At 41.9% G+C, this 18,902-nt stretch overlaps 1 protein-coding gene across 7 annotated transcripts in view; it reads left to right on the top strand.

Annotated features, from left to right (window-relative positions):
• CHD8 (chromodomain helicase DNA binding protein 8) overlaps nucleotides 1–18,902 on the top strand; it is a 56,905-nt gene that overhangs the window by 9,150 nt on the left and 28,853 nt on the right. For 3 of the 7 annotated variants that reach the window (XM_005685366.3, XM_013966922.2, XM_005685365.3), the window contains exons 2-5: nucleotides 10,429–11,485; nucleotides 12,377–12,748; nucleotides 13,485–13,870; nucleotides 14,973–15,087. In XM_005685366.3, coding sequence (XP_005685423.1) covers nucleotides 10,643–11,485; nucleotides 12,377–12,748; nucleotides 13,485–13,870; nucleotides 14,973–15,087 — 1,716 coding nt within the window. In that variant the 5' untranslated portion in view covers nucleotides 10,429–10,642. Of the gene's footprint in view, nucleotides 1–4,997; nucleotides 5,083–10,428; nucleotides 11,486–12,376; nucleotides 12,749–13,484; nucleotides 13,871–14,972; nucleotides 15,088–18,902 lie in introns of those variants that run through there. The other 4 variants (XM_018054552.1, XM_018054553.1, XM_018054551.1 and 1 more) reach the window with 3 other exon arrangements.

Below are 18,902 nucleotides of genomic sequence, written 5' to 3'. Positions count from 1 at the left end.
TTCCTGTTTGCTGTAAATTAGATCTGATATAGAGGAAGCAATGGCTGCAGTGCATATTCATGCTCATAGATATTAACCTGCTGAAATTAATGAATTATTTTGAAGGCCATTAATGACTCTACACCCTCTAAGGCTGACTGGCATCTCCCAAATTAGGTAGAGACACTGGTAAAAACAATTTTTTTCCCAACTGTTATCCAGGAACATTGGTTTAGTACCTCCTAGAAATAGTGGTTATATATCAATATTTATTAGAAGTATATGAGATGTTTCATTAATCCTCATTAATGGCCCTATAATTTGATCCCCCTTTGTACTCCAGGAGATAGTGAAGGACAGGAAAGCCTGGTGTGCTCCAGTCCACAGGGTCACAAGAGTTGGACATGACTTAGCCACTGAACACCACCACCACTTTGATCTGCCTTTGTACAAAGGAATGGACTAGACTCAGAAAGGTTTATTTACTTTGTGAACAGGAATTTGAACCCACATCCCTGTGACTTTAAGCCCCTGAGGCTTCCACATACAAATGTAACTAAAATAGGAATTAGAAGATAATTATCCCAAAAAGTACTTAACAAAAATGCTATGAAAACTCATGGAACTGACTGCTCTTAGCTTGATAGAGAAAAGCAGAGACGTGTTAAATCCAATGGACGCATTTTAAAGTTCTTGTATTAGTGGACATTTGTGCTTTGTTGGATGCAGTTGATCACTCTTTCCCCCTGCAACTCTCCTCTCTCTGCTTCGGTTGCATTGCACTTTCTGCTTCTCTAGCTTTGCCTTGTCTACCTGCTTAATAGGTGTGGCTTATTCTGACTCTTAAATACTGATGTTCTCCTGGGTTCCTCTGTAGCTTTTCTCACTCCACACCCAAAATCTCAAATTTGCGGGGTTCCTGCTAAGTGTTTTGTTTAGCCTGCAAAGTGTTTAAAACGTTTTTAAAAATTAGTTATCTTTGTTTAAAACCTAGAAGACTTACATAAAGCCCTGTATTTCTGGCTTTTGGAAAACCTAAAGTTCTCTCTCAACCTCGGATTTGTGTTTCCATATGGCAACACTTAACTAAGAGCTGAACAGCAGCTGCTTTCTTTGGAGTGGACATTCAGTTCTTCCGAGACCCCCAGCATTCTCTGTTGTCTTCCCAACAGCATTGGTGCGGTGTTGTGTATACTTGCTCTGCTGTTCATATTCTGAGTTCTTCCCACTCGTAAAACTACTGTTTCGATACTGATAATTCCAAATCTGTCACCAAGGCAACTTTTAGATTTATACATCCAACCTCCCATTGAATGTCAGTACTTGACATGCTATAGGCAACTCAGACTACAGTGGCTGAACTCCTCTTTCCCTGTAAACTCTAGGTTCTACCAGTTTTTATCCGCTAAGTTTTACTAAACTCTCTCCCTTCCTTCCCTTCATTACCTTTGGAACCACATTGCTATGATTTGGGTTCTCATCATCAGAGTTGGACACGACTGAAGCGACTTAGCAGCAGCAGCAGCAGCAGCAGGAGCAGCATCTTGTAAGAATTCCTGGTTGCAAACCACAGAAATCATCTTTTGACTAACTTAAGCTGAAAGGGAACATATTCAAAGGATGTTGTGTGGCTCACGTGGGAATGCTAGAGAATCTGATTAAGAAATTGATCTGGAACCAAGGGAAGTTGGAGACATGGAGAATGTGGGCAGGATCAAAGCACTGACAGTCTGTTTATGATGCTGCAGAATTCGAGTGTCTCTCATTGCTGAATATTGTCTAACTGGCTGGTTAGACAATATTTTTTGTATTGCCACTGCAAAATCAAGGTTTTCCACAGGAGTGTCCACTTAAACTGGGCAAAGTTATGTGTATGTATACTTCTTCCCCAACTGGAAGGGGAAGTAGAACCTCACCCCTCATTTCAGTACCCCCCACCCACCCACTCCAGCTCTGTAATGGGACTTAAGATCCAGTCTTCCATTGAAGATTTTACCTTGAGTTAGTCTCCAATATAGGAAGGCAGGGGTGCAGGAAAAAAAAAATCAACAAGCATCCACATTACAACTCTTTTCTGGACTACCATAGCAGCCTCCTAGCTGCTTCTGTGTCCTCTGTTCCCTCATCCCCTAAATCTGTTCTCTATCCAGCAGCCAGAGCTAGCTAACTAAAACGCAGATTTGATTGTATGATTCCATCTTTCACTGGCTCCTTAGACACCTGTAAGAAAATGCTTCAATGTGGCATTCAAGGCTTTTTCCTTGAAAGATCTGCCCCTTACCTCCCCCTTCAATTTTTGTCTCCTTCTGATTTCTTCTTTGTGATTTACACTTAGGCAAGACTGAACTTCTGAACTACTTGGACCTTCCTCTGTATATCTCATACTGCTTTTCACTGCCCTGCTTTCTTTTGCTGTTCCTCTTACTGTCCCTGTTGCCTGAACACCCCTTTCTTGTAGCTCACCTTCCCTTCCCAAGTTAACTCCTCATCCTTTAAGAGACTACTTCCTTAATACCTTTTCTCGGAATTTATTAAGTCCCTTTGACCTGAAGGGCGTGTATTCCATTGGACAGTTGTCACTGCTGGCATAGTCCCTACTCTTCCTGTCTCCCCACATGTGTACACAAATGTACTCCTTCCTGTCTTAGGTTCTTTGAGGGTGAAGTGAGTGAAAGTCGCATCCAGCTACTGGAGTGAGTAGCCTTTCCCGTCTCCAGGGGATCTTCCCGACCCAGGGACTGAACCCAGGTCTCCTGCATTGCAGGTGGATTCTTTACCAGCTGAGCCACAAGGGAAGCCCAAGAATACTGGAGTGGGTAGCCTTTCCTTTCTCCAGGGGATCTTCCCGACCCAGGGATTGAACCCAGGTCTCCCGCATTGCAGGCGGATTCTTTATCAGCTGAGCCACAAGGGAAGCCCAAGAATACTGGAGTGGGTAGCCTTTCCTTTCTCCAGGGGATCTTCCCGACCCAGGGATTGAACCCAGGTCTCCCGCATTGCAGGCGGATTCTTTATCAGCTGAGCCATAAGGGAAGCCCAAGAATCCTGGAGTGGGTAGCCTGTCCATCCTCCAGCAGATATTCCCGACCCAGGAATCAAACCAGTGTCTCCTGCATTGCAGATGGATTCTTTACCAACTGAGCTATCAGGGAAGCCTCTTTGAGGGTGGAGATTGTCTGATTCATCTTTGGTTCTCTAATGCTACCATATTACTCTGTATATTGTATGCTCAGTAAATGTTCAGATAATGAAGAGGTATTTGATGTGGGTCCTAAAGGATAAGTAAGATTTTGAGAAAACAAAGAAATGGAATAAGAGTAACATAATTTGAAGGCAAGTGTGCTACTTAGGCCCAGATAAGAAAAAAATATATTGACAATATTGTCTGTTTTGGCCAGCATATAAATGTATATGTAGAATAGTGGGAAATAAGACTAGAAAGGCAGGGAGTTTCCTGGTGGTCCAGTGGTTAGGATTCAGCTCTGCCACTGCCTTGGCTCTGGGTTCAATCCATGATTGGGGAACTAAGAGCCTGCAGTCCATGGGGTATGGCTAAAAGAAAAAAAAAAAAAAAAGGACTAGAAAGGCAAAGTGTGGTCTTTTAGGGATTATGTCTTAAGTAACAGGGAATCTTTAAAAGTTTTTAAGCAGGTGACTGATTTAGCTATCCTGTGTTTTAGGAAACTAATCTGATAGCAGAAAGAATTAGTAGGGGGAGAGAGGCTTCTTTCTGTTATAGAAGCTGCATAAATGAAGTGGCAGCAGAAATAAAGTGAGAAAGATGAATCCTAACTTTGCCACTTGGTTTCATGGTTGTATCACTCAGCTGTAAGCCTCGGTTTTCTCATCTGTGCAACAAGAGAACTGACTTGATGTGATTGGGAAGCTGGCCAGCTCCACTATCTGTGATACATTTTCAGGAGAGCCAATGGGACTGGGCAAATGGTTGAAAAATGGATACAAGAGGAGGTTTCAGATGCAACTTTGAAGTTTGGAGCCTGAGTGAATGGGAGAACAGTATTGCTGTTTACTGGAGTGGGGATTGGGTGTCCCTAGCATTAGTGGTAAGACGAAGATCTTTAAAAATAGGAGATCTAAGGCCAAGTTGATCTTCCTAGTTTGTATCATAGAGCACAGAAAGTAGGATTTCAGTGTTGAGAGTGTTTACATTTCAGGGGAAATTAGTGGTCAGGAGGTAAGCAGCTGTTTTTATTAACAGTTTACTTTGAGGGATTTAAGCTTGTACCATCATTCTGGGGTTGCCAACCCTGGGAATTAGAGTGGTCTGAAGTGGCACTGCAAACTGGACCCTGACCCATATATCAGAGGGGCTGAGTTTCAAGAGCAGCGAGGTGAGGGCCAGAGCCCAGGTTTGGGGGTTAGGAGTAGGTGTGTATTTTGGAGGTGGAGTGCTTGGGAATTGGTCGTGAGTACCTGAGATTACTTTCTAGAAAGTGATACTGATGCGTAAGGGTTAGACTATCAAGAATGCAATTTGGGTTGCAGCAGAGAGAGCGCTTCATCTTTGAAGAGAAGAGGGCCCCGTGTTCCAGCAGTTGGGCTGACTCACTCCTCTGATGGATGGAAGATGTGGCCCCTTTTAATGGGTCGTGGGATAAGGGGTAGTCACCACAGCAGAGGCGCTGACAGGACTAAGAGGCAGGGGATTCAGAGGGAGGCGGAGTTGGCCTAGTGTGGAACCCTCTCTGCCGAGTTTACGCTCTTTGGTGTGCAGAAAAGAGTGTTGGAGGTGGGGGAATTGAATCTCCAGGACTAGTTTCCCGCAGCTTGAGACCATTCCTTTGGCCAGGCTCCTTTTTTTTTTTTCAAGCAAGCTGCAGGCTTCGCCTCGGCCCTGGAAACCGGATAGGCCTCTCCGTGCGCTCTCAACCTAACCCCGCGGTGGCGGGGGAGGGGGAAGCTCTGTTTAGTCCCACCCTTTGCGCTGTTTTGCGTCTTTGCGCCTGTGGTGAGTGGCAGCGGAGTGGAGCGAATAAGGACGTGGGGCGGGCAGGAGCATCAAGTTAGGTTGCGCAGGAGGAGGGGGAACTGGTGCTGGAGAGACAGCGAGAGGGGCGAACCGGCCCCCCACGGCCGCTGCAGGTAAAGGCACCTCTATTACCCTGCTGGGGTGAGACACAGCTCCTTTTCTCCTTCAGGGCTTGTCGGACCTTCCCGCCTGTAGCTTCCGCCCTAACATTGCTTGCCCCCCCCCGCCCCGGGCATCCACACCCCCCCACCCCGCATCTTCCCGTCTTGGCCATCCCCACCCTGGAGGGCACCCCACTAGCTCACTCCCTCAAGTGCATGTACTTCATCTCCATTTTGGGGGCTCCAGTTGCCAGAAATCTCCCGCCTCTGCTGTGTGGGCCTTACTGGCACCAACACTGGCAGTATGAGCAGGTAATGTACCCGGGTCCCCGCCACCCCCGCCTCCAGTCGCGTTTTCCTCTCCATCAATCCCATACTTCCTTACCTTGCTCTTTCCCTTCTTCCACAGGAGTACAAAATTTCTGTACTTTCTCCTTTACCCCTTGAACGTATGTACATGGTTTTAGCGTTCATACTTACCTATTTTGCTTTCCCTGTTTATTCAGAAGGACTCACTTTACCAGCCATGTTTGCCCCAAATGTCCATACTCCTGATTGAGGTGTGAGTGCTTTTTCCTTCAGTAACTGGGAAAACAAACAAAAAAGAGCAGCCACACATTTGGCAGTGAGAATGATGAAGATAGAGAAAATGGCCTAGGATCTTGATATTCTTGAGGAAATCTCCTGAGTGGCTTCAAGTTAAATAGCTCCATTTCTTATGGTCTGTGTCCTTCCATCCTGATCCTTTGCTGACCCTAAGTTGTGATTCCATTCACATAGGATGTTTATTTCCCATTTCTTTAGACCCTTTGGGTCTCACAGATGTCTCCATGGTGCAGTTTTTAAATCCTTCTCTTCTAAAAATTATATTGACTATCTTCATTTTAAGCCTTCTGATTTATTTTATTTTCAAGAGATTTCTTCAGATTGCTTCTATCTTTTGTTTCCATAGAGTGTTTATGTCTGCCTGCCTGCCACTGATCCTCTTGAAAGGATACAGTTTCCAATAACAAGATTAATACTTTGAAGTAAAATAGTTTGTTCTTTGAGCAGTTAGAGGTTAAGTGGTCATGGCTGGTACTTTGTAAAGATGCAGCCTTCCCCTCCCCCAAAAGGTCATTTGTTGTCATTATGCCATTCATCTGTTATCTTCTAAGAGTATGGGCAGTATAGAGAAATCTATAAATGGAGAATGGATGTCTGAAGGTCAGTTTATGTAAGTTTATGTATTAGACAACTGGGCTAATTTTTCTTGCAGTATTTCTCATCTATCATAAACAAAATGATGAACTTCCTTTTGAGAGGCCATAAGAAATCCTATCCCATCACATAAATGTCGATAATCTTTCCAAACCAGGCATGCTTCTTTCTCTGTCCACACCTGCCTGCGCTACACCCCCCCCCCCGCCCCCGCCCCCACCATGTTGTCTTTTACATACCCTCACAGGCCAAGAGATATGGTTCAGTTTTATTGAATGTAAATAATGTAAACAGTGAGATTGTTTCCATTTGACAAATATAAAGTTATAACATTCAAGGTACATTTTCAAACTTCACGTACCTCCCATCTCCCAGTTGAGAATCACTGCTTTGTTGAAAGATTTGGGGAGATTGAGATTGAAAAGTATAGCATGGAATTAAAACTTAGTCCTTTATGATTGGACAGACAAGTTGTTTTTGAAATGGGCAAGGGTACCAGGAGGCACATAAAATAAAAACAGGAGAGCTGGGGCTCTAGATTTCTAAGAAAACCCAGAAGAACTATATTAAAGGTGGTAAAGCTGCCAACATCAGTATTTATTTATTTCGAGGGGAAGGAGTAGTTTCTCCTTAAAAAAGAAGGTGAGATGAAGGGCTGTTATATAAAGACTCTCTCTGGCTTGTTATCTGTAAGTTGTAGATGGATAGCTTTGAATTTTAATCTCAACTGACTAGTTGGTTCTACTTCCCTCATATCCCACACCCTCCCCCCCACCCCACAAGTTTTCTGTCATTAGTCTACTTGTTAGTTTAGAATTATGGAAAATGTTTAAGTACAGCCATCAAACTGTCTTTTGAACATATGCATATGTTTCTCTTTGGGTCAATGGAAGGTGAAGGCTGGCTTTTCATTCTCAATATGATAAAAGTCTGCTATGATTTCTTTATCTAGGGAGTAGCTTTACTTAAGGTTATCTTACGGGTTTCATATATTTGACTGCTTAACATTTATTTATTTTTGTTACCAGGATTTGAATTATGGAAAGAGAATTCATGAGGTAGATGAACTTGGTAGAATAGGCCAGATATGGGTATAGCTAGGATGACCCATAAGTAAGAATAGGAGGGAGTAAGAAAGTTGGCGGTACATTTGGAGAAGGCTTATTCTTTTGAGAGTCAAGGACAGATTTAAAGATGTGAGTTAAAAAAGAAGCTGTAGGCTAGGATTAAAAAATTCATATACAATGAATTAGGTCAGGTAGGGGTGAGTTGATGGAATGGAACTGAGAAGTAGTGAAATTTGATGTGTGGCATTGTCGGTGGTGAGATTTTTTAAATTGGGGGGCCTTGACTGAACCAGGAGAAGCAGGAATTTGGTCCCAAAATTGGAAAGGGAGATAAATAAGTACATTGACCTTTAAGAACTTAATGCTTGAGTCATATGGAAGTAAGGAAATATTTGAGAAGCTGTTAACCTGGTTTTTCCCATTAAAAAATGAGATCTCTTCCTCTCTCCCTCTCTCTCCCTCTCCCTCTCCCTCTCCCTCTCTCTCTCTCTCTCTCTCTCTCTCTCTCTCTCTCTCTCTCTTTCTCTCTTTCTCTGAGACTGGGCTTTTGCGGAGGGAAGAAAGAGCATTTGGGTGAATAAATAGCAAGGAGTCCTGGAAAGGACAGAATACTCCATGGAAGAAAGGCAAGTTATAAACTATTAACAGTGTAAACTTCTAGTTAGTGGGAACTTTCACTGTATTTTTTTTGTGACAGCTAACTGTTAGATATTTAGTGTAGCTTCTCGGACAGTGAATAGGAGGTGAAAAGATAATATGTAGCAAAGTAGGGCATAACTAGGAAAAGATGATAGAAGTGTTGAAAAAATTTATAAAATTATTGAGTAGATTTTTATTAAATTAAGAAATATTTATAAGTCTTCTGATCACCATTTTGAGTAGTTTTGGGGCAGGCATTAGATAGGAGAGGCTGGGATGAGCTTGTGGAATACTTTAGCCAGGAATGGGAAATGATGCGGACCTTGGTGGAGATGTGAAGGGATACAGTTACTGAAGCTCGAAAGATCTTGTTTAACATTGGTGGAGATGCTCTGTATGGTTTGTAATTTTGAAAAACTGCTGTGCCAACTACTGATGAGTCTGTTCTCTTATCTGTGTCTCAGTTTCTGGGCTACTTACCCACATTATATTAATTTTACAGGGATAACTGGAATGAGTTGAGGAAGAGGGAAAAAAGCTTGGGGTTTGTGTGAAAAAGTCTTCCGTCTAGTCTGTTCTGTGTCACTGACAAATTTCTTTTCTGGTTTCTTCTAAAAGTAGGAGAAATGGTGTTACCAATGCTTTCCTGGATTGACAAATATTGAAGTCATATACAGAAAGCAAATACTACATTTTCAAACAGTTACAGGGTGATATACTTAAAACTCCTTGTCTTGGTTTTTCCTTTTTCCAACATTTTATGTACTTAAAAGCCCCACATGTGGATTTTGTAAACATAGTTTCAGTTATTTATAGGACAGTTTTTCAAGATAGGAAGTTTTCTAGTGTCTCATCTTAGAATCAGAGAATACCAGTTAATTTCTCTAAGAACAGAATAGTTAATTTCAGATACCACAGGCACTTAATTCATTTAAATTTTTTTGAGTAGCTACTGTGTATGTGATATTCATCTGGCAATTTAGAGATCCACAGATGAATAAGATGTGGTCCCCACCATTCAGGAGCTCTTCTGTCTTGAAGAAAGAGGAGCTGGGCCACCATGCAGGGTTGTGCAGGGTGTGCATTGCACATGTTCATCATCATCACAGATAATATGTTTAATATGATAATTTTCCAGCAGATGGCAGACAAGCATCTTGAGCAGGCAGCTTTTTATAATTTGCACAAAGGAACCTCTTGGTCCTTTAGAGGAAATGGACAAGAGACTTATCATTTTAATAAAATGTTAAATATAAGTGCTTTAAATAAGGTGTAGGCAGTGTTGTGGGTATTTAAAGAAGATGAGAGTTTCCTTGGTGGCTCATCAGTAAAGAATCTGCCCATCAATGCAGGAGATGTGGGTTCAATTCTTGGGTGGGGAACCCACTCCAGTATTCTTGCCTGGGAAATCCCATGGACGGAGAAGCCTGGTGGGCTGTAGTCCATTGGGATTGCAAAAGGGTCAGACACGACTTAGTGATTAAACAACAACAACAAAGAAGATGAAGGGACTGGGTCATCACAAATTGCTCACCTTATGGAGGTGCAGGGCTCGCCTTACTGAGTAGAAGACCTTTGAGGATGTTAAAGATTTTAGCTGGAAGAGATGTTTGTGGGGAGGGTGATAAAGATGTTCCAGGCAGAAAATAGAGCAAAATAGGCAAAGTCATGCAGATAGGAATGTCATTAAGGGAACTGGATTATCTGTTTGGACTGAAATCTAGGGTATATATAGGAAGTGATGAGCATACAGGAAATGATGAGAGTGAAAGTTGGAAACATAAACTGGAACGAAATTGTAGAATTCTTTGACTCTTTTGCCAGAGAAGGTTTTGATCTTAAATATGAGAAAGCGGGGAGGGGACTTAATAACAGAAGCACAATGTATAGGTTCACTGATGGGTGAACTAAAGTCTGTGAGTCTTCCTGAGTAAAATTATACTATAAACTTAGCGAGATTACCCAGTAAGCTTGGTTAAAGGTGTTTATTTTTGCTAGTAGTAAGTAGAAGTATCGGAATTACAAGGAAAAGTTACAAAATCCAGTATATCCAGAAGCCTCTATCTGTATTCACTGAAGTATTGCTGATATATTGTTCATTGCTGTCAACTTAAGAATCTGAAATAGAAAATGAATGAATGTTACATTTCCTGTTCTGTACCTAAGAATGATAATTGTGAAAACAAATGGACAGAGACAGTGGGATTATCTTGACAGACAGAAGCTTCAAAGTGTGTAGGTGTAAGAGCCCCAAAAAGGGGTTGGCTTATTTCTTTTTTTCTCTTTTGGTTTCAAAGCAGAAGTGTGGATGTTCTTTCTGCTGTGTCTCTGTCCTCAGCTTACCTCCCATTTCCTTCGTCTCTTACTATTTTGATGCTATTTGATGTTACGGGTAGAAATTTTCCCTGAGGTCACCTCCTTTGCTTACTTGTCGTTTGTCTTTCTACAACAGGAGTTCCATCACCTTCCTCTGAAGACCTAGCCATCTTGCTCCATGAAGGTCAGGACAGTCTGACATGCGCTTGTTTCTTGCCTCTTTGCTGAAGAGTAGTCCTCTTCCGTTGTGTGCATTTTTTTCTTAAGAGGGGAGGGGAGGGAAGAGCCAGTACCCCCCCTCCCCTTCCCTCCTTAAACCTTGGGGAAGTAACCCCCATTGCTTTCCCAAGATGGCAGACCCCATCATGGATCTGTTTGATGACCCAAATTTATTTGGCCTGGACTCTCTGACTGATGACAGCTTCAATCAGGTCACACAAGACCCTATTGAGGAAGCCCTTGGACTGCCAAGCTCTCTGGACTCCTTGGATCAGATGAACCAGGATGGTGGAGGTGGCGATGTGGTGAATTCATCAGCCAATGACTTGGTCCCCCCACCAGAGGAAACAGCCCCCACAGAACTTCCCAAAGAATCAACAGCTCCAGCTCCAGAATCTTTAACCTTGCATGATTATACCACTCAGCCCGTCAGCCAAGAGCAGCCAGCCCAACCTGTCTTACAGACATCAACGCCAACATCAGGACTTTTACAGGTCTCCAAGAGCCAGGAGATCCTGAGCCAAGGGAATCCTTTCATGGGTGTCTCTGCCACAGCTGTCTCCTCCAGTAGTGCTGGAGGACAACCACCTCAGTCCGCCCCTAAGATTGTTATCCTTAAAGCCCCACCAAGCTCCTCAGTCACTGGTGCCCATGTGGCACAAATTCAGGCCCAAGGTATCACCAGCACAGCTCAGCCCCTTGTGGCTGGCACAGCCAATGGTGGAAAAGTCACTTTTACCAAAGTGCTAACCGGCACTCCCCTTCGACCTGGTGTTTCCATTGTCTCTGGTAATACAGTGTTGGCCGCCAAGGTCCCTGGGAACCAGGCTACTGTTCAGCGCATTGTCCAGCCCAGCCGACCAGTAAAGCAGCTGGTCCTACAGCCAGTTAAGGGTTCAGCTCCTGCTGGAAACCCTGGGGCCACAGGGCCCCCACTGAAGCCTGCAGTTACACTGACCTCTACACCCACCCAGGTGACTTGAGTGAAAGGGGGAGGTGAATTTTGGTTTAGTAGCGGGCCCAGCAACTGTGTGAGAGCAAGCACATGAGAGCTGTCTCTAGGAATTCTGCTTAAATTCCGTCTTTACTTTTTATCAGTTAGTGTTGATAGCCACATTATTTGTTACTTACAAGGCGAAAGCAGGTAGTGTTGATGCATTTTTTGAGCTCTTACTGCATATTTACACTGTGCCTAGCTGGCGCTGAACAAGATAGACACAGTCCCTGTCCTTACAGAGCTCACCATCTGCCAGGAAATACAGACCTTAAGCAAGAACTCACAGTGGTGGATGATACAAAGTTATACCAGTACTATAGGATGCAATGGAAACAAAGAATCATTTTTGGAAAATATGTGTATTTATATTTGCAAGACTTACAGAAACTATGTGTATCTTTACTGTTCTTCTTATTAAGATTGTCCTCCTCCAGCTTTGCCCAGTGAAAAGACTTGTTTCTTTTATAAGAAAATAAAGACTCTAGCCTCTGAATCAAGGGCCAGAAGAATTTGGAGGAGGGGAAGACAGTGTTCAGATAAGTAGGGCTGGTGAAGAGAAGCTCTGAGGAGGTGGATTTTAGTTCATTGTAAAGACTTTTATTCTAATAGGTTTCCAAAAAATGGAATGACTGCCTTAGAAAATAGCAAACCTTTCAGCAGTTTTTCAAGAATAGACTTGGTACCCACTGGGCAGAGGTTATAGAAAAGATTTATCAGGACAGATAGGAAGATGAACAAAGGGGATTGTACTGTCTTTTCTGACCCTCAGTTTTTATAATTCCAGGATGAGGAAAACTGGTGTAAATACTAAGGGGTCTACCCTTCTTTAATGTCCTACCTCTCTTGCAATTTCCTCTCTTCACTCTAGGGTGAATCGAAACGCATCACACTGGTCCTCCAGCAGCCACAGTCTGGAGGTCCCCAAGGACACCGGCATGTCGTGCTAGGGAGTCTACCAGGCAAGATAGTGTTACAGGGCAACCAGCTAGCAGCCCTGACTCAAGCCAAGAATGCCCAGGGGCAGCCTGCCAAAGTAGTAACCATACAGCTGCAGGTGCAGCAACCACAACAGAAAATCCAGATCGTACCACAGCCTCCATCATCGCAGCCACAACCCCAACAGCCGCCCTCCACTCAGCCAGTGACTCTCTCCTCTGTGCAGCAGGCTCAGATAATGGGACCAGGACAGGCCCCAGGACAGAGACTTTCAGTACCCCTCAAGGTGGTACTTCAGCCACAGGTGAGCCTCCACATGTTGAGCTAAGAAGGCAAACACGCTCTTAGTCCCCTGATGTTATCCTCAGCAACCACTCACTGTTGAATGTGGGGCCAGTCTAGATTCATGTCTCTGAAGTGAGATGCAGGCTTTTCTTTCTTTCACCCACGGGAACCTTATTTTAATTATATCATGAAAAGATTTGAGGGTTATTGTTGGGTTTGGGATAAGAGATTATTTGTTTAGTATTTGTCTTTAAATTGTTTTATTTATAATCTTTGCTGATATCCTTGTGAAATGAAAATGACTGAAAATAACTCCTCATCTGAAAGATAAATAGTCTTGAAGAGGTCAAGTGCTTATCTATCATTTCTTCCCCTACCCTCACCCCACCCCCCACCACCCCCAGGAAGATAAAGGTAGGACATGAATGGCATTTGAATTTTCTTACTGGCCTAGACACTAGTGTTGTCTGTATTGTTTGGAAATTTTATGGCATTGTGGAGATGAGTATTGACATTAGAAGCATGGCTAAAGCGTATAGAAGGTTAATTTGGCACAATTGCCTTTTCTCATCCCCATCCCACCAAAAAATTATTAAAAAAAAAAAAAGGCATGCCTCTAGGTTCAGTAAGACTTGATGAGTCTTATTCTTAAGGAATTAAGAGAACTAACGTTTCCAGCCTGTGTGCTTTAGGGCTGTTTATTCAGGTCGTTTAGCTATAAGCATGTTGAAATTGTAGTGTCTTTATTTCTATAGGCCGGCTCTTCCCAAGGGGCCTCCTCTGGGCTCTCCGTAGTTAAAGTTCTCAGTGCCAGTGAAGTGGCAGCTCTGTCCTCACCAGCAAGTTCTGCTCCCCATACTGGGGGCAAGACAGGAATTGAGGAAAACCGTAGGCTGGAACACCAAAAGAAGCAAGAGAAAGCAAACCGGATTGTAGCAGAGGCCATTGCGAGGGCCCGTGCTCGGGGCGAACAGAACATACCTCGAGTCCTGAATGAGGATGAGCTGCCCAGCGTCCGGCCTGAGGAGGAAGGGGAGAAGAAACGCAGGAAGAAGAGCAGTGGGGAGAGGCTCAAGGAAGAAAAGCCGAAGAAGAGCAAAACATCTGGTACCTCCAAAACCAAGGGCAAGAGTAAGCTAAAGTGAGTGCCACCCTTTGCTGTTGTGTTGGGGTCTTTGGCGAGAGTGCATACATGTTTAAATTCCTGTTTTTAAATTCATGCTGTATATAGCAGCTTCAGAGTTCAAGGGGATGTGTCATAGAAAATAATAAGTCCTTTCTCTTCTCTGTCCCAAGTGAACATCAAGGCCCGGGAAAGACAGCCAGTCTTGAGTTAGGGGTTTTGTGTAAAAGCTGTATTCTTCTTGATTTTGTATCACTGTAGTGTGAAAGTCTTCTCCCTAGCCCCCTACAACCCATGCTGGTAAAAGAGCTGCTGCAGACATAGCTGCCCTGTTCTTGCATTTCATATGTGAACTGGAGAAGATTTCAGCAGCCACTGTCAGCCTTAAGCAGTCTTGACAGAACCACGGCTTGCCACATAACTCTTGCCACAATTGAGCGTGCTCTCTTCCTTCCATGTCTTGTAGCTTCACTCCTTTCTTGCTAGCTTCTACTCCCTGAGATGCTTCAGGCTTTGTGGTGTAATTATAATAATGCTTTATATTTGTACAGGGTTTTTTAGCTTAAAAAAGCAAGTTTCATGTCTGTTATTTTACTTGATCTTCAACAGCTATCACGCTAGGTTTTATCATCAGTGTTTGCTAGTTAGAAGACTAACGCCGAGCTAGTGAGAACTGGAACTGAAATGAGGCCTTGTAACTGTTAGTCAGGAATTGGTTCTGCTGTGTTATGCTGCCTTCATTCAGGTATTCGTGAATACAGTGGTAGCAAAAATTTGTCAAATCTGGTGTAAAAGCCAGCTGGTAGTTTAGAAACCCCAATATCTTCTTTTTTTTTCAAACACCCTACTCAATAGTTATGAGTCCCCAGACTGAATACCTAGAGCATTGGAGAAGGAAATGGCAGCCCACTCCAGTATTCTTGCCTGGAGAATCCCAGGGATGGGGAGCCTGGTGGACTGCCGTCTAAGGGGTCGCACAGAGTTGGACACGACTGAAGCGACTTAGCAGCAGCAGCAGCATGCCTGGAGGTTTCATATGTGATAGGTTAGATTAATTGTATTTTCTATTCATAAATTTTCCTTGCCTTCGCTGTAACTGAATCTGGTTTTTCCTTTTTAGCACCATCACTCCTGTGGTGGGTAAGAAGAGAAAACGTAATACCTCATCTGATAATTCAGATGTAGAAGTCATGCCCGCACAATCACCCCGGGAAGATGAAGAAAGCAGCATTCAGGTAAAAGAATCCCTAAAAATCTTCATGAAAAGATCCTGTTTACTTCTGACAGGCAGACCAGGAATAGATAGTGAGAGACCATAAGACTATGCATATTTCAACAGCTTTTCTAAACCAGAGGTAGGCCTAAAAAGTAAAAGAGGCAAAACCTGGTCATGGTCGTGGCTTAAATTTTACTTATTTATGTTTTTTAGGCAAAACGTGTATTACTCTAAAAATGCATATTACTCTACAGTAGTCATTTTCTCAAATTCCAGTGTTTCAGAGACTAAGCAGATATGCAATTATGCTGCAGTTGTTGTTCTGGGTATGCTAGTACTTTGGTCTTTCTTAGAACAGTCCAGCTGTCCCTTGTGCAGTACTTACATAGGGTTTTGACTCTCTGAACTGGGAAACTTAAGGCACAGTGTTTTTGCTACCTTTTAAAGATGAGAAACATTGGGAAGAGAATAAAAAAAGCTGGATCAAAAGAACTTTAGTCCTCTGTCTCTGTTGCCTTATGGTACCATCTTTGACTTTAGTTTCCAACCATGGAAAGAAGAAGCTATTAATGATTCAGGATACCCATAGTACTTCTGAGTAGCTCTAATGGGTCTGGCTAGTTTACTTAGCTATATCTAAATTCCTTATCTGAAAGTGGAGGTTTGGACTAAACAAACCTCAGGTGCCTCACTAGCTATCAATACTTTATAAATGTCTCCCCTCTTCTTTAATATATATTCACTGCATTGACAAACTGAGACTTGGGTTTTTCTGGGGGATATTAACGTGAGGATAGGACAGACATTTTTGAAATGGAGAGTGAAGCAAAAGCTAGATTTAACAGACATTAAAATATATTATGAAATTATAATTACCAAGAGTTTAAAGAAGAAATAGCAGAGTGAAAAATAACAGTCTAGAAACAGATCCAGATAATTTTGAGACATTAGAACGTGAGTTAAAAGGCCATTTAAAATTAGTGGAGAGAATTGCGTGGTGGTCCAGTGGTTAGAACTCCGCACTTTGATTGCTGAGGGCCCGGGGCTCAATCCCTGGTCAAGGAATTAGGATACTGCAAGCCACCAAGGATGGTGCAGCCAAAAAAAAAAGAAAGAAAAAAGATAATAAAATCAATGGAAAGAAAGATTATTTAACACAGTATGTTAGGATGACTACTCATTTAGGAAGAAATAAAACTGGATTTCTTGCATTACTCTTTAAGAAAAACAAATTCTAGTTTAATCAAAGGTAAAAATGTAAAAATTGAAATCATGGACCTTTATCAAACGTGACTGAGTTAAGGAGGGTATTAAAATTTCCAAGTCATAAAGGGAGAGATTGATATATTTACTATATAAAAACTATGTATATGTAGCAACAACGAAAAATGCTCTAAATAGCATAGTGTTTAAGACCAAGACCATTTCTTGGGTTCTCATGTTAACTCTAGTATTTACTAATATTGTCACTTAAGGCAAGTTTACTTGACCTTGTGGTATCTCAATTTCTTCATCTCTAAAGTACAGATAGTAATATCTACTAAGTAGAGTTGTTAGGATTAAATGTAAATGTTTACAAACCACATAGAAGAGTGTTTAGGTAAGAGAGCACAGTAAGAGTTATATATGTTTGTTAAATAAACAGAGTTAAATAAAGTGTTATATAATCAAAACACCAAGTGAGTATGGCAGAAACTATCACAGCATTGTAAAGTAATTATCCTCCAATTAAAAATAAAATTAAAACACAAACTATAGGCAAATCTTTGTAATACAAGAAATATAAGAATTAACAAAATTTAAAAAGTGGTATATTAATTTGCTAGGATTACCATAACAAAATACCACGGACTAGATAGTTTAAACAACAGAAATTTATTTTCTTACAGGTCTGAAGGCTAGAAGTGCAAGATCAGGAGGTCTGGTTACCTCCGAGGCCTCTCTCCGTGGCTTGCAGAGGCCGCCTCCTCACTGTGCCCCCGCATGATCTTTGCTCAGTGCGTGTGTCCCTGTTGTCTCTGCGTGTGGCCAGATTCCCTCCTCTTTTAAGGGCCCTGATCCAGTAGTGCCCACCCCAACTTAATCACCTCTTTAAGGCCCTGTCTCCAGACAGTCACATTCTGAGGTACTAGGGGGCTAGGATTTTCATGTCAGAACTTGAGGAAACACAGTTAATTGACCTAATTGTGTTTCCTCAAATACCAGTCTTGGCAGTGGAGGCCTCATAATTCCACTTCCACTCAGTGTTAGTATTCCATACCTATTCTTTTGTACTGTGCTTTTTTCTCTAACAGTATATCTTGAATATAGTTCTTTATTAGAAAAGATAAATCTAACCCATTCTTCCTCACACTCTTTTTTATTATGAAAAATTTGAAATATACACCAAAGTAGAGAAATTATTTAATGAAGCCCCACGTTCCATCATCCCAGAAGGTTCCCTGGGACCCTCTTTTCTGTCAGTTCACCATCCTCTCCCCACCATCTCCCCATAAGCAACAATTGTGCTCATTTCTGTTAACCATAGATTAAACTTAGCCTGTTCTTAAACTTCATGTAAGTGGAATCACATAGTATACACTCTTGGGTCTCACTTTTTTCAGCATAGTGGTGTTCAGAATTATTCATGGTGATGTATCAGAAGTTCATTCCTTTTTTTTTCTTGAGAAACGTTTTACTTCAGGAATATACCACAGTGTTTATTCATTCTATTAGACATTTGGTTTCTTCAGTTTGGACCTGTTTTGAGTAAGGATGCAGTGGACAGTCTTAGTACACATGCCTTGTGGACATAGGTTTTCATTTCTCATAGCTAAATAGCCAGGAGTTGATAGACTGTGGGGTAGTTAAACATTTGACCTTTTAACCTTGTAAGAATCTGCTGCCTTCTGAAGTGATTTTCATTTTACACATGGACCAGCAGTGAGAGTTCCAGCTCCACATCCACTGTTCATTCTTGTCCGTCTACCCCATTCTTTTTATATAGTTCTATAGTGTTCCATTTTTTGACTGTAGCATAATTTGTTCAATCCAGCCCCTGTTGGTGGGCATTTAGGTTTTCTCTGGTCTTTTACTACCACAGATAATGCTGACAGAGATTTGCTGTTCTTTGTTGTTGTTGTTTAGTTGCTAAGTTGTGTTTGACTTTTGCGGCCCCATGGACTGCCAGGCTCCTCTATCCATGAATTTCCCAGGCGAAAATACGGGAGTGGGTTGCCATTTCCTTCTCCAGGGAACCTTCCTAACTCAGGGATTGAACCCACGTCTCCTGCATTGGCAGGCAGGTTCTTTAACCACTAAGCCACCAGAGAAGCCCACAGAGATTTGTATACATGTACAAATTTATCTGTAGGATAATATCTTTGAAGTGGAATTGTTGGGTCAATGGATATTGTCAGATTTTGTTATATGGAAATTTTCTTCATGCCAGTGTGTACTCTCACCAGCAGTGTATGAGTTCCTATTTCAAATATTTGATCAAACTCTCAGATTTTTGCCTCTCGGTTGGATGCAAAAAAAAAAAAAAAAGTTTTCAGTTGTAACAGTTTTATTGTGAATGTGAGCATCATTTTACATTGAAAGCCATTCATGTTTTTTTCCTACAAAAATTGTCTATTGATGTTATTTGCTCGTATTTCTATTGTATTGATTTTTTTTCTTAGTTATAAGATCAAATTGATCAGTCACTTTTTTTTTTTTTTTTTGATCAGTTACTTTATCAGAAACACCTTTCCTACTCCAGGATTATTTAAAGAAAGAAATTCTTTTAGAAATTTTGTCTTTTTTTAAACTTTGAAATTATTCAGTCTTTTTATAAATTTGTTTCTTATATCC

Source organism: Capra hircus, chromosome 10, assembly GCF_001704415.2.
Source record: "Capra hircus breed San Clemente chromosome 10, ASM170441v1, whole genome shotgun sequence".
NCBI lineage: Eukaryota > Metazoa > Chordata > Mammalia > Artiodactyla > Bovidae > Capra > Capra hircus.
The sequence above is the reverse complement of the archived record's forward strand: the minus strand, read 5'-3'. Positions and strand labels throughout refer to the sequence as shown.